The 18,147-nt window shown below is 44.8% G+C and overlaps 1 protein-coding gene across 1 annotated transcript in view; it reads left to right on the top strand.

Moving 5' to 3' along the window:
- LOC146862774 (uncharacterized) overlaps positions 1-18,147 on the top strand; it is a 1,246,959-nt gene that overhangs the window by 955,193 nt on the left and 273,619 nt on the right. The window contains exons 13-14 of the mRNA XM_085642072.1: positions 10,358-10,421; positions 12,528-12,571. Of these exons, the coding sequence (XP_085498198.1) occupies positions 10,358-10,421; positions 12,528-12,571 (108 nt within the window). The remainder of the gene's footprint in view (positions 1-10,357; positions 10,422-12,527; positions 12,572-18,147) is intronic.

Here is an 18,147-nt window from a genome sequence, read left to right on the forward strand (position 1 = left end):
GAGGCAACGTTTGCAATAGTCCGATTTTACCTGTCTTAAAACGAACGGATCCTTCACAGCCACCTGTTTACAGATTTGTGATTGATCTTAGAGAGGTTAATAAGATTGTTGTGCCACAGTTTCCGGTTGTCCCCGATATAACTGCCTTGTTAACGATGATTCCAGCCTCTGCTGCATGGTTTTCAGTGATCGATTTAAAGAATGCTTTCTTTAGCATCCCAATTGCAGAAGAGAGCAGAGACATTTTTGGTTTTAGTCTGGGAGGCCGAAGCTTCCGCTTCAAACGCGCTCCCCAGGGCTACTGTGAAAGTCCATCAATATACAGTCAAGCTTTAAAAGCGCAGCTTGATGCACTTGTTTTACCTAGTGGCGCTATCCTGATTCAGTACGTGGACGATTTACTGATCGCTGCGGATACTGAGAAGATTTGTAAAGAAGCCACATTGTCACTGTTGCGCCATTTATCTGCTTTCCATCACAAAGTGTCTCTCTCTAAGCTGCAATATTGTCGACAAGAAGTGACCTACTTAGGTCATCTCTTATCGAAGGAGGGAAGGAAATTGACCCCAGAAAGAATTCAAGCCATTGCACAGTTGAGTGTGCCAAGAACACAGAGAGAAGTGCGTGCTTTCTTGGGCATCACTTCATACTGTAGGCATTGGATCCCTAGTTTTTCTTTATTGGCAAAACCTTTAGTAGCCTTAACATGCAAAGACACACCGAATCCTATCCCATGGTCTGAAGAGTGCCAGAAAAGTTTTGTGGAATTGCGTAATGCATTGTGTTCAGCACCTGTGTTGGGTACTCCTGACTACAGCAAGCCTTTTACATTGTATGTTCACGAGAAAGATGGTTGTGCGTTATCAGTGTTAACACAGCCTTTTGGCGACAGACCGCGCCCATGCGCATATTTTTCATCAACCTTGGACCCTGTAGCGAGGGCATTGCCAAGCTGTCTGAGAGCGACAGCTGCTGCAGCGATGTCTATCCGACAATCTGCTGGTTTGGTAATGGACAATACATTGATTGTTATGGTTCCACACGCAGTAGACACATTATTAAATAGGACCAAGACACAGCACTTGACTAGTGCGCGATTATCAGGCTATGAACTTACACTGTTAGCAAATCACATACACATAAAAAGATGCAATACGCTGAATCCAGCTACATTGTTACCACTTCCAGCAGACTCAGATGAGATTGAGCAACATGATTGTCTGTTCAGAACAGAAGAAGAGACGAAAGGGAGAGTAGATCTAAAAGATACTCCCCTGACTGAGTGTGATGGCACTTTATGGGTAGATGGTTCATGTTTCAAGCTCCCTAATGGTGACACGACTGCTGCATATGCTATCACGACTTTGCACACGGTCGTGGAAACTGCACGAGTGCCACATAATTCGGCCCAAGCAGCAGAATTAATCGCCCTCACGAGAGCATGTGTGTTATCTGAAGGAATGAGAGTAAATATATACACAGATAGCCAGTACGCCTTTGGCGTGGCTCATAATTGTGGGCGACTGTGGAAGGAGCGTGGGTTCCTGACGTCGCATGGAGCTAAAATTCAGAATGGCAAGTTGGTGAATGATCTCCTTGAGTCACTGACCCTACCGTTGCAAGTTGCGATCATGAAATGCAGTGCGCACAGGAAAGTCACGGATGATGTTGGACGTGGGAATGCGTTTGCTGATGAGACCGCGAAAGAAACAGCACAGAATGTGAAGACTAGAATGTATGTTGCAGGCCCCGCAAGATGGGTTAATGATGTGGGAATGTGTGAGAACACAATAGAGAGTGTGAAGTCGCTTCAAGCTGAAGCCACAGAGGAAGAGTTAAGCAAGTGGAGAGAAAGTATGGGTAAGTTGGATGAGAATGGTTGTTGGATTGATCTGACAGAACATAGGCGATGGTTGTTGCCTGATGCATATGTGCTTCCAGTGGTTACTATGGCACATGGAATGGCACATATCAGTACGAAAGGTATATGCAAGTTGTTGGCTCCAGTATGGCAGAATGCTGGGATTCCCAAGTGTGCAGAGAATGTGGTCAAGAATTGCATAATATGCTTGAAGTACAACCCTGGTAGGGGAACCCCAACTCCAGCTGGTCACTTTGCACCCCCATCATGTCCATTTGAAGTTTTGCAGCTGGACTTTATTCACATGGAAAGATGCAACAACCTGAAATATGTACTGGTGGTTGTTTGTGCTTTCTCAAAATGGATAGAGGCTTATCCTCTGAAAGATAACACTGCCCTATCCACAGCCAAAGCCCTTGTGAAGGAATTTTTCCCTAGGTTTGGGATGCCAAGAATGGTGTGGTGTGATAATGGAAGTGAGTTTGTTGGTAAAGTGATGAAGAATGTATGTGAAGGGCTAGGGATAAAGCAGAAGTTCCACGCTGCAAATCACCCCCAATCAGCTGGATTAGTAGAACGCTACAATGGAGCCTTAAAGCTCAAGCTGGCCAAAATCCAGGCGAGCACCGGTCTTAAATGGCCTGACGCTCTGCCTTTAGCACTCCTGTCCACCAGAATGACCGTACACTCACGAGTGGGACTTAGCCCTTACGAGGTTGTTTTTGGCCGTCCGGCCAACATATGGGGTGTACCGAGGCCTACGAAGTTCAGTGAGATAGAGCATCCAGTACTACTCGATTACCTGTATGATTTGACTGTTAAACTGCGTGTTTTGCACCAACAGGTACATGATACTCTTCCCCAAGCCTCTGAACCTCCTGGACACCCTATCAACCCTGGTACGTGGGTGCTAGTCCGAAATTTCCAGCGCAAGAGCAACGACGAGCCTCGCTGGATCGGCCCTCATCTTGTTCTTCTTTCGACAAGATCAGCAGTGCGAGTAAAAGGAAAGAAACACTGGATCCATGGTACCCACTGTAAAGTAGTCCCCTTGCCTCTGCCATATGACCAGTGGGTCAAGGAGGGTATCGCCGATTCTGAGACAGACACTGTACCTCGTTTTGTACCATTCAGTGACGCATGCATAAAAGACACAGCTTCAGACCAAGAGAGTGACAATATTCTACAGGAAGCTGTGCCACCATCAAATCGACTGGACACCACTGAGCCTGAACTTTTGTTTCAAGACCAAACAGCACCTGGCCGTCTCCGCTATAATTTGAGACCTAGGCCCTTGGACAAATAAAGATTTCCTTACTATTTCCTTTTTGACATTTTTGCTCTCCCATCTGAAGGACTTTCTTGATTTTTGTTTTTTGAACCACCATCCGGGTTCTGCCGCAGGGTCGCGGTGCCAAGACTTTGGGGTACAGGCCGAAGACGCTAGGTCAACGGTTCTGGTTGGTCTAGGGCGTTTCCCTGGACTGACAGGCGTACTCCTTAGCAGAAGACACTCATCCGCCGCGAGCGGCCCGAGTAGAGGATGGAGTTTTTTAAGATGGAGAGACCGATTGAGGAAATGAACTTTAACGCAAGGATGTGTAGAATTGTAAAAAGTAAATGTTTTGTGTTTTTGTGCCTTTTTACACTGTGTAGCATAATGATGTTTATCGTAGGATTTGTGTTTTTCTCCGCTCAAAAGCCCATTACACCCACTGAACAGCCTATACCTCTTTCTACCGCCTCCTCTCACTCTTTTCACCCTTTGCCTGAGCACGAACAGACCAGACGATCAGAGTTTGTAAATAACTCGTTTATCCAACTCTTGCACCAGCACCAACTGGTAATGAATACGACCAATTGCTGGGTGTGTGGGTTAATGCCACATACCATTAACAAGGGTATTCCCTACCTGGTGCTGCCGTATAGTTACAATGGATCGTCATGGGCATTCCAGACCATGTTTCTCTATGCTCTAGATACATACTCCCCTCGCCAACCGCGTTCCATCAGACCTATCACCAATAATAAGGCTTTGATAAAAGGAGTTGCCGATATGACTAGGGATATCGATGCATACTCATCCATTCCCAAAGAAGAGTTGAGACCTTATGTAGGATGGAACGCGACGGGGTATAGTATTAGTCTGGGTGAAAGACAGCGAAAAATCTCATCTCCAATCTGGGTCGTACCCCACATGGGTCGGTTCTGCTTACAGGGTAATGGTCAGAATCCTAGAGCTCAACTGGGAAGAAGTGACTGTACTGAAACGTACACCTTCCCGTCGCAGTTTTCCCCTGCGTTTTTGGCTGCCAAGGGCACATATTTCATCTGTAATGACCGAGCATATACATGGCTGCCCCCTGATTTCTCGGGCACATGTTATATTGCGAACTTGCTACCGCCGACATTTACTGCTGCCTCTGACTATCACAAGACCAGAGTTGTGAGAGGTGTGATTAGTAAGGAGGATACTGCCGGTCAGGAAGCGGGAGACTTCTTCTTGGGTTTCCTGCCGTTTTGGGGACCTATGGTCAATAGTAGGAACCTGAGACAACTGACACGTGTGGTTGAATCCACTGTCAATGTAACGGCTGGTGCCCTTGGTAATCTGACAGCTGAGCTCCAAGCGGATCGCCTCATGACTCTGCAGAACCGCATGGTTCTAGACGTTATTCTTGCAGACCGCGGTGGGGTATGCAAGGTCATCCAATCCAGTTGCTGCATTTTCATACCACATAATGCTCCAACAGTGTATCAAGCCATCTCCAAACTCCATAAAATATCTGAATCCATACACGTGGATAAGGGAGATTGGTCACTGGTGGGGTGGTTCTGGGAATTGATATCTGCCTGGGGTTGGAAAGTTCTGATGGTCATTGGAATGATCTTAGCCGTTCTTTTCCTGTTCTGTCTGTGCATACAGTGTGCTCCTGCGATATGTGGCCTCTGTGCTACCTTATGTGTAAGGAAACCTGTATCGAGGGACGAACTAAGTAATAGGATGATGCTACAGCAACATCTCCATGACTTTGTGAATATTGACCTAGACTCGGATTAAGATGAGTATAGTGATTGCCTATGTAAGGGCAAAAGGAGGGTCTGTCGTACTTTAATATTCGGGACCGCGTAGGGGACAGGGCCCTACCCCTGTCTATCTTGGTATTAACAAACCGCAAATGGTAAATGCGGCATGTACGAGTGCTTTATATATCGTTCTAGCTATGAATGCACTGTGTACACGTTATTCTGCTTCACTACGCGGGTTCCATTTTGGAAGCAGTGGCCATCTTGTCATTGCCCTCACATAGGCTATGATGGAGTAAATACGGGCCTCACAGTACATGGGCTTTCTCCTCTGACTTCTCTGTGACCTGGGCAGCTGGCTCTGCTGCCCCAGGTCAAACCGGTCTCACGAGCTCCCCTTCCTCCGTCCACCTGTGATTAGCATCAGGGCTTGACCCATCATAAAACCCTTTCATTCTACACAATCCCCCGGCTAATCTCTTCCACACCTGCTTGTTCCTGCTTTATGACTTGTTTCCCAAAACAGGAGATGCTCATGTTTATTAGGGGGTCTATTGACATCAAATGTGGGATCTGAACCTTACTGTGTAAATCATTGTGGGCTGGCCGAACTGGAATGTGGGATGGTCATCATGACTCTGCTTTTTCGTTTGTAATGTATACCTTTATATGGCCATATCGTAAACCAAGGAATGTGTGCCTGGAGCATGATATTTTGTACTTAAGGAGAAACCCGTTCCTATGATTTTCAGCAGTCTCCTGAGAACATACACGCTGTTGTACTTCTAGGATACCTGTAATTGGTCTGCAGCCAATAAACGAATCTTTGACTTCACCCAGAAGACTCTGTGTTTCTGTAGGTCCGGAACAGGGTGAACCCAGAAGTCATAGGGTGTGTGCCCCTGCACCGCTGGGTCTAAAATACCCAGTACTTCAGCAGAGTCTAGCTGCACCAGGAGAATAGGAAGTATTTTGTGTCCTCGAGAATTCAGAAAACAGGAGGCAAGCCAGTAAGCCCTTGGAGTCACTCTGAGGTGAAGTGAGATGGGTCCAGTCCTTGTCCTCAGCAGGGCAGAGATCAGCAGGGCATCCCAGCAAAGAAGAAAAGCAGTTCCTCAGAACAGTCTGTCAAAGCAAAGTGGCAATCCTTACAACAAAGCAGTCTTTACTCCCACAGAGTTCTTCCCAGATCCAGTAGTGTACTGATTTGCCCTAGTACTTATACCCAAAAGCGCGTTTAATGTAGGGGGTGACTTAAAAGGAGTTTTCTGAAATGCAAAAAGATTCCTTTCAACCCAGTCCTGTCTGCCAGGCTATCTGTGGCGGGTATTCAGGTCTTTGTGTGAGGACAGGACACAGCATATTCAGTTGTAAGTGTAAGCCCCATTTCCCCTCACGAAAACGATCAGAATACAGATGAATGTAGATGGGTCCTCTGTCACACCCAGACCTTCCTATGTTTGTGGCTGTCTAAAGGCAAATCACAAAGTGTCACCCAGCCCAGACGTGTATTGGAGACAGGCTGCAGACACATGGAGCAAAGTTAGGAGCACAGAAATTTTCACTTTCTAAAAGTGGCATTTCTAAAATGGTAATGTCAAAGCCAACTTTACCACTACAAAGGATTTATCTGCACCATTCCAAAGATATGAAAGAGGGTGTTGCTACTCCTTTTTCTAATCAGAAATTACAGTTTGAAAAGTGTTTTCAGGAATCTCCAATGCTAGCCTATGAGAGGAGTAGGCCTCACAGCAGTGAACAATGAATAGCGGTTTGTCACTATCAGGTCATGCAAAACCTAAAAGTCTATATCCTGTCTTTTAGTTACACAGCACCCTGCCCTTAAGTTTACTTAGGACCTACCTTAGAGGTGATATGAGTATTGAAAGGGGAGTTTAAGGCTTGGCAAGTGGTTTTAAATGCCAGGTTGAAGTGGAAGTAAACTGCGCACACAGGCCTTGCAATGGCAGGCCTGAGACAGGTTTGAAGGGCTACTTGTGTGGGTGGCACAATTAGTGCTGCAGGCACACTAGTTGCATTTAAGTTACAGGCCCTGGGATTTTGGTATACCACTTCATAAGGGACTTACAGGTAAATTAATTATGCCAGTCAGGTATATACCAATGTCATCATGTTTTAGGGGAGAAGCACATGCACTCAAGCACTGGTTACAAAAATAATTCAACAAAAAGGAAGGCAAAAAGTTTGGAGTAACTCTTCAAAAAGGGCCATTTCCAGCCGGGCCTAACTTGGTCCCCATATATGGCCTGTGCTCCATTTTGGTTGGCCTGAACTTGTGACTTTGTCCTGGTCCCAAGCAACCAGATAACCACAGTTGCGTTTTTAAGTTCTATTTTTACCTAAATCTTTTAAATTGAATATCTCCGGTTCTACTTATTGGATCTTTGTTGGTTTGGTGTGAAATTTTCAAAATTGATGTGGGATTTTTATTGGGTTTTGTTTTTACTTTATTAGTGCTTGAAGTGCTGCATAAATATTTTGCACATAAGCCTTTGTGTCAAGCTACCAGAGGGTTAAGCACAGGTTATTTGGGGGTTTGTTTGTGTTTTATCCTGACAAGAATTGTAGTTGCTTATTGAGCAGGGTTTCCATCCCACTCACCCAACTACTCAGTTTCCTACACTGGCAAATCAACTTTGCCATTTCATTCTCTGCTAGAATGAAGAATTACTAGGCTCTTTAGGGTAAGTTAAAGACTTTCTTGAATGTTCTGAACAAAATGTGATACTCACGGTTAAATTTAGCTGTCCCCCAACTGCTTAACATACTATGTAACACATATGTCCCCATACACACACAAACACATATACATTTGTAAAACCCATTACACTTACCTACAATATAAATAATATCTCCGGTAAAGTACTAAATGTAAAATTAGAAAAAAATAAACATCATTTACCTGTCTTCACCACCTTGATGATGAGCAGGTCCTGTTTCCAGTCAATTATGTCAGCCAACACAGGGGTGCATGACCTGCCCTTGTATGTGGGAGAACTAGTGTTGCAGGGCATGTTGTGCCTCACTCTCTCCCATTGTAGGGTTCATCCTGCCAAGCTGTATCCTTTGCAGGGCCTGCCGCCTGCTGCCAACAAGAGGAGGAGGTGACATTGCATGAAAAAATAAAAAATGAAGCTACCTTCTCCTTTGAAAAAATTGTTGCACGGAGCAACGGCTTTGTGTTGTTGTGTACTTATTTGAATTCCAGACACCCCTTCATTCAGCCTTTTCTGCTCTTTTTTCTGCCCTCTGTTTTGCCTTTTTATGTTTATGTCTTCCCACTTCCTGCTATTTCCCTCCTCCCCCCCAGCGCCCCAGCCTCCCCCCAGGACCTACTTAATGGAGGCAGCAGTGCTGTTGCCAGCTTTCCCTGCAACATTTCTCCTTTTCAGCTTGCCCACAGTCTGCCACACTCTGCTGCCTGTCTAGCTGCTACCCTCTGTTTGTCCCTGCTCTGCTTGTTTCGTGCTCTGTTTTGGCTTTTCTCTTTTTTTTGCTGCCCCCTATTTTGCCTTTTCTGCTTGTTTTTCTGCCCTCTGTTTTTACATTTTCTGCTCGCTTTTCTGCCCTCTGTTTTACCTTATCTGCTCATTTTTCTTCCTGCCCTCTGTTTTGCCCTCCTTGCACCTGAATGGGCCTGGTCTGTCTTACACAATGCTGTCTCCTCCTCCTGCCGGGAAGCTGGACCAGAGATGATAGAACTGGTTTTGACTGAGCACAGAGCCTCTCTGCCACAAGAGAACAAAGAGAAATGCTGTATAAATATTGAGGCCCAGACCCCAGAACATTAGAATACTTCTGGAGTCAAGTGGAACCTCTGCCAAGGAGAAGAGCAGTACTGCCCCTTTGGTGTGTGCTGTCTGGGGTTGGCCTGCAGGGGCTGTTTCTGGCTAGGAGAGGATAAAGACTTTGCTGTGTATCCTGCTTGAAGAAGATCTCCAAGGGCTTGAAGCAGAGCTTGCCTCCTGTTCTGAAGTCTCAGGAACACAAAGACTTCACCACCAGCTCCCCTGACGTTCCTTGCTGGGAGTTCTGACCTGCCAAGAGGTGCCTGTTGCTGTGTTGGGCCTTTGGAGGTTGTATCTGCTGTTGGAAGCTGGAAAAGAGACGCAACTGAGAGAAGCGTGACGCATCCGCCCCCGTTTCAGACACATCACCGCTATGCCACTGAGGAAACCCATGAAGCGCCTGCCCCCGGCTAGAGAAATTGCTGCATGATGAATCATGTGTCCAGATCTCCGAAGTCCGAGATCACCACAACGATTCCAACGCAGGTCCTGCTGTGCGGCTGCAAGAACGAATGCATCGTGGGAGCGCGGCTGGGGAAACCAACGCAGCGCCGTTGCTACTGCATCGAGAACCGCCACATCCCCAATCACCACGCATCGCACTGGGACACCAAGTCTACAAGAAGACCAGAGCCGCAGTAAGAATCTGACGCATCACTTCCTCGCACAGTAAGAAACCGACGCATCACCACGTCTTCAGTAAGGAACCGACAGTGAAAGTGTTGCATTTATAGTTTCTTTGGACAGAACTGTTTTTACCTTCTCAAGTCACATTTGGATTATTGTCTATTGGATCTTTGTCGTTTTGATCTTGTTTGGTTTAAATAAAGATTACTTATTTCTGGTTTGGTGTCCTTTTGTAGTGTTTTCACTGTATTACTGTATGTGCGCACATATGCTTTACACACTGCCTCTGAGATAAGCCTGTCTGCTCGTGCCAAGCTACCAAGGGAGTGAGGAGGGGTATCCCCCTTACCCTGACTAGGAAGAAGGGTCTTAACTTGGACAAAGGTGTGAACCATTGTCAACGAGAGATTCCCATTTCTACAGTTGGCAAAAGGTATAAGGCACTTTGGGTAGCATTGCTTCCTGGAATGTCACATTCATTTTTTTAATAGTCAACATTATTACTTGATGTACCTATTGAAAAGCATCTGGAAGCTTGACACCGAATTTGATTGCTTTACATATTCCTAATAAAATTTTGCATATAGAAAGTTTTCAAAAATGGGCAGATAAACTTCAAAGGCAAGATTATCTCGTGTATCATGAGTTAGCAATCAACTGAAAGAGTGCCTCAAAATAAGATCACATGACCTAACATTTTGATGCCTTTGCTAAGCCCAATTTGTGTATAGACAAGAGTTTGCTCTCAAATTGGAATTACACCTGATGTGGAAGTGTCGTATTTACTCCCAAGACAAAGGGGGCCTCAGAATGTGGAAACATTAGCACACTACTATGGACCCTTTTTTTTTGTTTAGAAAAAGAGGGTTATCTCCTGTATTCTCTTTTGTTCTGCACTTGGTTACAGGGCATGTGTTTTACATGTGTTGCTCCCTTTAGAAAAAAAAAAGAGACACCGAACCGTCAACGTCCTAAATCTTTATGTCTGTATTTTCGTTCAGGTGTCACTAACATCCCTGCATTTTTCTTGTAGACAGCTGCTCCACTGTGCCATTCTCTCAAGGAGAGAAAAGAATTCAGCAACCATGGCTATTCAGGTAATAGAAGATTGCATTTCCTTTAGGCTATCTGAGGTAATGCCAGTAAAAACACACACATTGAGCATGCCCAAAATACGGGTGACTGATTCAATTGAAATGCATGTGCACGTGCTTTAATTACTCATGCTTAACAAGGAGTGGGTGAGAAAAAAGTTGCTAAGTTTGATGCACAACATGAGTGGGCCAACAGAATGGCCACATACAGGCGTAGGAAATATTATAAGCACCTATACAAGAGCAAATTCCACACAGACATGTGTTGAGTCTTTATGGTTCAGAGATGGGTAGCAATAAGTGATAAGTTTGGATTGGTAGAGCTCAGGGAAGTGTCGCATCAGGGTCTAGTGAGAGGTTTTTAGGGTCCAGAGACAGGTAATGTTAAGGAGAAATAAGTGCTTTTTAGTCTTCAGGGCTGAGTAACTTGAAGGATAGTATGATTTTCTGGTTCAGGGAAGGGTAGTGATAAGGGAGTGTATGTTTTTTTTAGAATTTAGAGCAGGGGTAGCTGTGGGATGTAGCAAGGGGTGTTTAGGGTTCAGGGAATGGTAGTGTTAGTAAGTATTTTCTGTGAAAGGTAGCATTAAGGGGTAGCACAGAGTTTGTGGGGTTCAGGAATGGGTAACATTAAGGGGTAATGGGGGGTTTTAGGGTTCAGGAAAAGGGTAACATTAAGGGAAAGTAAGAGGGTTTTAAATGTTAAAACTAGGAATTAGAAAGAAAAAACTCCATTGTCTCAAGGAGTGCCATGTTAAGGCATGTCTCAAACTGATGATGGAAGAGAAGAGGGGAGGTGGCTGGAAATGCAATTCTGTGACACGCTCTTCCTCTGTGCTGCTGCTAGAGAAGAATAAACACCATAGTTGTCTAAATATCTAGGCGACATATGTCATTGCAGTTGCATGTTTTTGACTTAAAGGTCAAGCTCTGCCGTAACAAAATAGCTACACTATAAAGAGTACTGGTTTATTCATCTTGATTAACAAATGATTACAGCTCTTGGAGGGTAAGCACTTTTTCTGTGTAAGTACACCACTCCTGCCCAATCAAAAATATGTCCACTAACATGTGGGTGGAATCAAAGACCCCCTGATGTACTACTGAAAGCTCTTTTAGCAGCCAGACCTAATGAGGAACAAAGACCTGTTGTGCCTGGTTGCTCTCTTTATGCATCTCTCAGGATGAGGCTTTTCATCTCCTGTGGAATCTTACGCTTTCACCTTGCTTGAAAAAACTCTTAAATGAAGCTTTTCAGGTAGTAAGGTTGGAGAACCTGTTAAGGATCCCCAGTATGAGAAATATATATTTAATGCCTCCTCTGGCAAGGACCTAGCAGAGCCTCAGTACCTGCCTTAACGAGGAGGTGCAAGCCAGCCCATGGCTCCAGGGGTTGGGATTGTGCCCCGGTCAAGCTCCAGCCAGTACTAATGTTTAGAAGTACTCTGGCACTACATGCCATCATCATTAGGAACACAAAATGTATTCATTTTTCATAGCGAATGTTAATGACTGCAGTCATCCGAGAAAGTGTTGTTGTGTATGAGCTGAGCTGAGTCAGTATGGTCTGCTAAATAAAGCTGCCAGTGCGTGATGACACATGGAGTCCTTGTGCTCCGCAAAGAGCCCCTGTATTCGTCACAAGTGACATCTGGCCAACATTAAGTACTAGCTCCCGAGCTACGACAGGGTGGCAGTTAAGCAGTGGTGGTTGTTCTGTGAGCACACATCACATCGAGGACAGATTTCCAGGATGTCTTAGTAACCAAGAGATGCTACATTAATTCGCACCCCTGTTGTCTAATCAGACTCTGGTGTGAATAACAGGCGTACCACACCGATAACGAGAATTATGGATTTATAAATCAAAACTGTGCTGTGAAGTTATGCTTTTAATTATGTTTATTCAAAAACGGCAGGTCCAGTATCAAGTAAGTTGTTGTGAATTTGTAGGTTAACAAAACTCTGAAAGCAGGTAAATAGGCAAACTGAGTGACTTTTGGGGTTTTCAGCATTCTGTAAGTACTCCTGCCCTGTGTAAAATAATAATTGTTTTGAAAGTCTGGCGCATGCTTTCCAATTCAAATCACGATCTCCGTTTTTTTCCAGGTGGAAAAGAAACTGACATGAATAGAAGTGTCAAGCAGATAAAGGTATGCAATTGAAATAAAACTTTCCTTTACACTTCTTCATAGTAAGCAATTAATCCTCTCAGCAGTGAGAGGGTATCTAACCATGGGGTCGAGCCGGTACTGTTCAGCAATGGCTCATTTCTAAGTAGCATGACATATGGTACATTATAGTTGAACTGCAACTACAGTGTGTGATATTTACAAAGGAGAGCACCCAGCTAAAGAATATAAATGAAATACCTGCACTCCCTAACTCTCGTCCAACTTATTGAAGTTCTTAAAACGTTGCTTCCATATTTCGACATCTGAGGGGGGAAGGGTGGGGGGGTGATAAATGGCGTTTTCTGTTCATCGTATTAATTTAAGCATCTCCTTTTGGGACATCACAGTGTAATGTAGCGGGGACACCCTAATGAGATTATGTTTGTGTTGTTTACAAGTGGGAGTTATAGTTTAAAGTGCATTTATGTGAACCATTATAGTTTACATAATGAGACAGGAAACAAAATCTACGGGGATCCACCTCATACCAAATGACTGCTATAAGGACAAGGGGGGGTTGAGGTAATGAACGCATCTCTTTGCTGGGACATTTTGCACTAATGAGATTATTTTTGTTTGTTTTTTGTCGGAAGCTCCCATTTAAGGGAATCTCAGAAGTATCCTGGGCAGGCAGCAAAGCTAAAACAACAAACAACAAGCAATCACTGGCAAACATGCGGCTTTTTCCAAGTGGGCTGGAGCCATTGGAGGCTGGTTTTGAAATCCCAGGGCACCTGCTCTTGCTGTGAAGTTTCACCAGCTCACTGAAATGAATTAAAGCAGGCACAGGGGGACGGGGAGGCTTCAAGAGAGAAGAGAGGGATGGGGAGAGACTGAGGGATGGAGAGTGATGAGAGAGGGAGAAGAGAAAGTGGAGAGAGGGTGAGATTGGCTAGATGATGAAAGAAAGGGAGCTGGTTTGACCATTTTTGCAAGGGCTTCTTCCGACTCGCCAGTCCGGCCCTGCTGGCAAAGATAGTAGGTCTGGCCTTGGCAAGCTGTTGAGATGGTTGCCTTTTTAGGTCTCGCGACCTGTGTTGCACTGCGCAGCAGTGCTCGCGCAGGCGAGAATCCTTTTGTCCGGGGTTCAGAAATGCACCCTGAAATCGCACACGCTCGTGCGTGTGCGATTCCTTTTGTGCTACCCCATTGGACTTTGCGTGCGTCTTTTAATAAAAGACTGCATGCAATTGGCCAAAGGCGGGCGCGTTGCTCCGCCCACGGCCTATTGGTGTCTATTACGCGCTTGGTGCGGGTAATAGACACCAATAGGCCATGTGGTTTTAATTATCGTGCCCAGACACGGGCACGATAATTGAAAGCATGTCTCGTTTGTTTTGTTCCTGACCCCACCCACATTCGTGAGACCAACCAGCTGCACCCGGGAGGAGAGACATGAGCAGTCATGTGCGAACTCTCGCGTGTTTAACGGCCAGTCCCCGCCGTGACGTGTTTAATACGCTGCCACAATGTAAACAAAAAACAATAGTGCATCAAACGCTGACTAGCAGGCTTGCAAATATATGTAAACTTACTGTAAATATTTTGATAAAGCTTCTAATCAACCCTAATTACAATACCAATATTAAAGAAAATCTCTTGTTTACTTTGCTCACATCATCTAATTGTACATATTCAAACACTGTTTAATGATATTTATTATAAGTTCAAATTTATTTGTAACCTTTTTTTATACATTTCGCGCCTAGATTCGAACCCGGTTCCCCAGGCCCAAAGTCGTCACCTCTGTTTATTACCACTCATCCCTAAGGATCTCCTGTTTGTAACAGGTGCATTAGGCCGCGCCCTGCGCCCTGGAAAAGCGCCGGCTTCATTGATGCCCTACTTGCATTTTTTATTAATATTAAAATCAGCGCGACTGCCGCCACGCTTTATCTGTAAGTACGACAGCCGTCTGCCTTCCCCAGTCTTATTATATTTTTCTTTTCATTTACACACCCTCAATGTATCCAGTGGCAAACCATGTTTCCCCTTTAATTAAAAAAAGGGGGTGGTGGGGCCACAAAAGTAACAGCTGCACTACCTCCACACCACCCCGTAGCTTACCAACTGTTTTATTTATGGCTGTCCTTGGTAACCTCTGAAGAATGTTTTCTGCCCCACAAAGCGTGGGACATACCAAACAGCCGCGGCCCGTGGCGGGAGTTCCGTGGGGCAGTAAGGCGGGGCGGGGGAGGGGCAGGGTGGGGGGGTTCTAAAAACCGGAATATGGATAATTCCAGGTAAGTAAACAATTAAATAAATAAAACGAATTTCATAGCGCGCTGCATCGCATTTTGCGATGCAGCGCGTGCTACGAAATTCGTTTTATTTATTTAATTGTTTACTTACCTGGAATTATCCATATTCCGGTTTTTAGAATCCCCCACCCTGCCCCTCCCCCGCCCCGCCTTACCGCCCCACGGAACTCCCTCCACGGGCCGCGGCTGATGCCAAATTATGAAGATTTTAATTCCAGACTGGCAGGCCTGTTACCAGGGCTCAGTTGCTTTTAACTCTGAGAAAAATACCAGCTCAAATTCCCGTTTAGCAGTGATCTTAAAGGTAAACTGTTGTTTTATTTTTAATTTGCATAAATTTCAGGCGACTTTTCATTTGGAGGTCACTGCGTGACTAGGGTGAAACAAGAAGTTAACAGCGGGTTGCAAAATCAGGGGAACTATTTGTCAGAAAAATGACACGACTCTACCAAAAATAAATTTTAAAAAAGTCCATTAAATTGCACTATTGTTCCTGCTAACATTTCACATACTTTACTTTATCTTGCATTCCCTATGAGTGTTTGCTTTTTCCAGGATCTTTGTACTTTTTTTTTTCAGGCAGCATATTACTCTTGTTTCCCCTCCCACATAACCTATTTCCCATTTTCAGGTTCTCCAGCGCCGCAAGATAATGCAAATGACAATAGCGCTTTGTAAATGTAATAACGCCACTAGAAATAAAAAAACAAAAGTAAAAAGAAATTGTCATTTTCAACGCCAACAGCTTTAACTTTCACCAATGCGAGACCTATTGCATTGCAAATGCTTGTTATTTTTTATAAGGAGTAGATGCCACAAAAAAAATGGAAACAAAACTAAACGTGGCTGCCCTATGCTTGCTATGAGTATTTTACAGTTAACCCCTTCAGTGCCCATGACGAGCTGGACTCGTCATGGGCCGCGGTGGCGCTGTGCCCATGACGAGTCCAGCTCGTCATAGACCCCGCCCGCTAATTCAACGGCCGGCACAGGGCGGGGAAAGGGGCGGGCACAGAAGGGGTTAAAAATCATTCATTGTTGTGGCTATTCAAATAGTGTTTTTTAATTTTTTTTTAAAAGAGCAAGCCTTCAATTGTGCCATAGATTTTGTTACAATTTGTGAAGGAGACAAGCATAAATAACCACTCAACCAAGCACTCAAATCAAACGCAGATAAAATGTTACTGTTTCATTGAATACCCACAGCTTTAAAAAAGATATGAAAAACGTGGCACTGAAAGCGTGAGCAATTTAAATAGTTGTTTTGTAAAGTTATTCTAAACAATCAAAAGCACATTTTACACCAAGCTTTACACCAGCTCTGTTGATGAAGAGAACTGAACTATTTTTTTTTGTTGTCAAAACTCTTTTTATTGAAATCAAGCACCATGAGTAGAGACATTACATCGTACGGACAATTCCAACAATCCCATTGTAATCTAATGAAGTTACAGAAACTCAATGCGTGGGAATCTCTAACACAAACATATTATCAATACTGAACCCTCCCTTCCGAATGAGTGCTTTATACATTTCAATTTTTATAACCCCTTCCCAACTATGGTGGTGAAGAGGTTGCGTCCACACTGGCCTTTGAGTGTAGTGTGCGTCTCGGGAAGTAAATTGTAGGTCATAGAAGATGGGTAACTGTTATGTTAAGCCGGGTATCTTAAATCTGCTTGGGGAACCTGAAGGTGGGCCCTGTCGTGAGTTAGTATTGGAACAGGTGCATAGCTCTCATCGTGGGTGGGCACACTGCCAGGGGGAGACCCTGTGTGAGATAGGAATCCAGAGGACCCCATTTGTATTAAAAGTTTTTGTACTCATCTCTAAAGATGTCTGCAAGCCTCTCCATAGTGAGAAGTTTCCATAGGCGGGAGTGCCACTGTGCCACCACCGGAGCCGCTTTATTCTTCCAGGCAGCTGAGATTGCTGTTTTAGTGGCCCCCAGGCACGCACACATGTTATTCCCGTCAGCCTTCGATTGATATTCCAGCTCCAGGTATCTGAGGCCCAAAAGCACTGCCTCTGCGGTAGTCGAGATGGGGTAGCTTAACATGTCCTTCATCTGTGCTAGGATCTCCTCCCAAAATGTTTTGAGAGTAGGGCAGTCCCACCAGATGTGGCAGAAGTCTCCGAGCAAGCCACATCCCCTCCAACATAAATCTGGGGTCTATGGAAATATCTTTTTGAGTTTGATGGAATGAAGATACCAATCCAAGAGAGTCTTATAGTGGGCTTCTCGTACATCTAATGAATGATTGTTCTTGGTGATGTTCCACCAAAAGTGCTCCCATTCCCATTAAGAAATTCCCCTCCCTAATATATTTTCCCAGAAGTAGGTGTAGCAAGGTTTCGGGCGTGCAGTGTCGATAGCTGGAGAACATACAGGAAGGAGATCACCCCTTTCATGGAGCACACCCTCCGTACAAAGGTCACTATCGGTGTTAGGAATCATGTGGCAGCCTCCCTGACCTGTGGATGTAAGGCCCAATGTTTAGATAAGTGTTTGCTGGAAGCAAGGTGGATATCCCTTTGGCAGAGTTCGTATGTGAGTATGTTGTAATTATGAAAAAGAACCGAAAGTATGAGACAACCCCTCTCCATCCAGGCGTCAAATGGCTCCTCCTGCATTGCTGGGGGGAACTCCCGGTTAAAATGAATCGGGGTGTTGGGAGAAGGAAGCGTCACCAAACCTAGCCCTTTAGTAACATCATCCCATACCTTTGAGAGTGATCCATGTAGGTTTACTGAGAAAAGCATTCAGAGGCCTAGCCTTCTTGTGCTTCCAGATCACGTTCCAAATCATACTCCCTACTATCGCCCAATCCATGTGCAACCAATGTTTGTCCGATTCCCTCTTGGACGATTCCACAATTACCCTTAATTGGGCTGCTTTATAAAAAAGGCTAAAGTCTGAGAGGGCCACCCCACCTTTGTCGTTTGCGTGCCTTAATGTGTGGAAGGGGAGACGTTCCCTACTGTTATGCCAGATATATCGAGTGATGAGTGAGCATAGTCTAGGGAGGAAATCCCTCTCCAATTTAGTTGGAAAGGCCTGGAACAAATATAGGAGTTTGGGTAGTACTGTAATTTTATCGCGTACATATATAGTGTTTTCCAGCATTTGAGGTACTGTATTAGGCCCTAAATAAGCCGTTCAGTTGAGTGTGATCTGGATCCCCAGACTTGAGAGGGTGCTTGGCCCAGAGGAAAGGCGTCTCCCCTTGTGAAAGGTTCATCTCCCTTTTTGGCACCGTGAGGTTTAGGCTGGACAATTTGGTTAAGTTTACT

This window comes from Triturus cristatus, chromosome 2_2, assembly GCF_964204655.1.
Source record: "Triturus cristatus chromosome 2_2, aTriCri1.1, whole genome shotgun sequence".
Classification (NCBI taxonomy): Eukaryota; Metazoa; Chordata; class Amphibia; order Caudata; family Salamandridae; genus Triturus; species Triturus cristatus.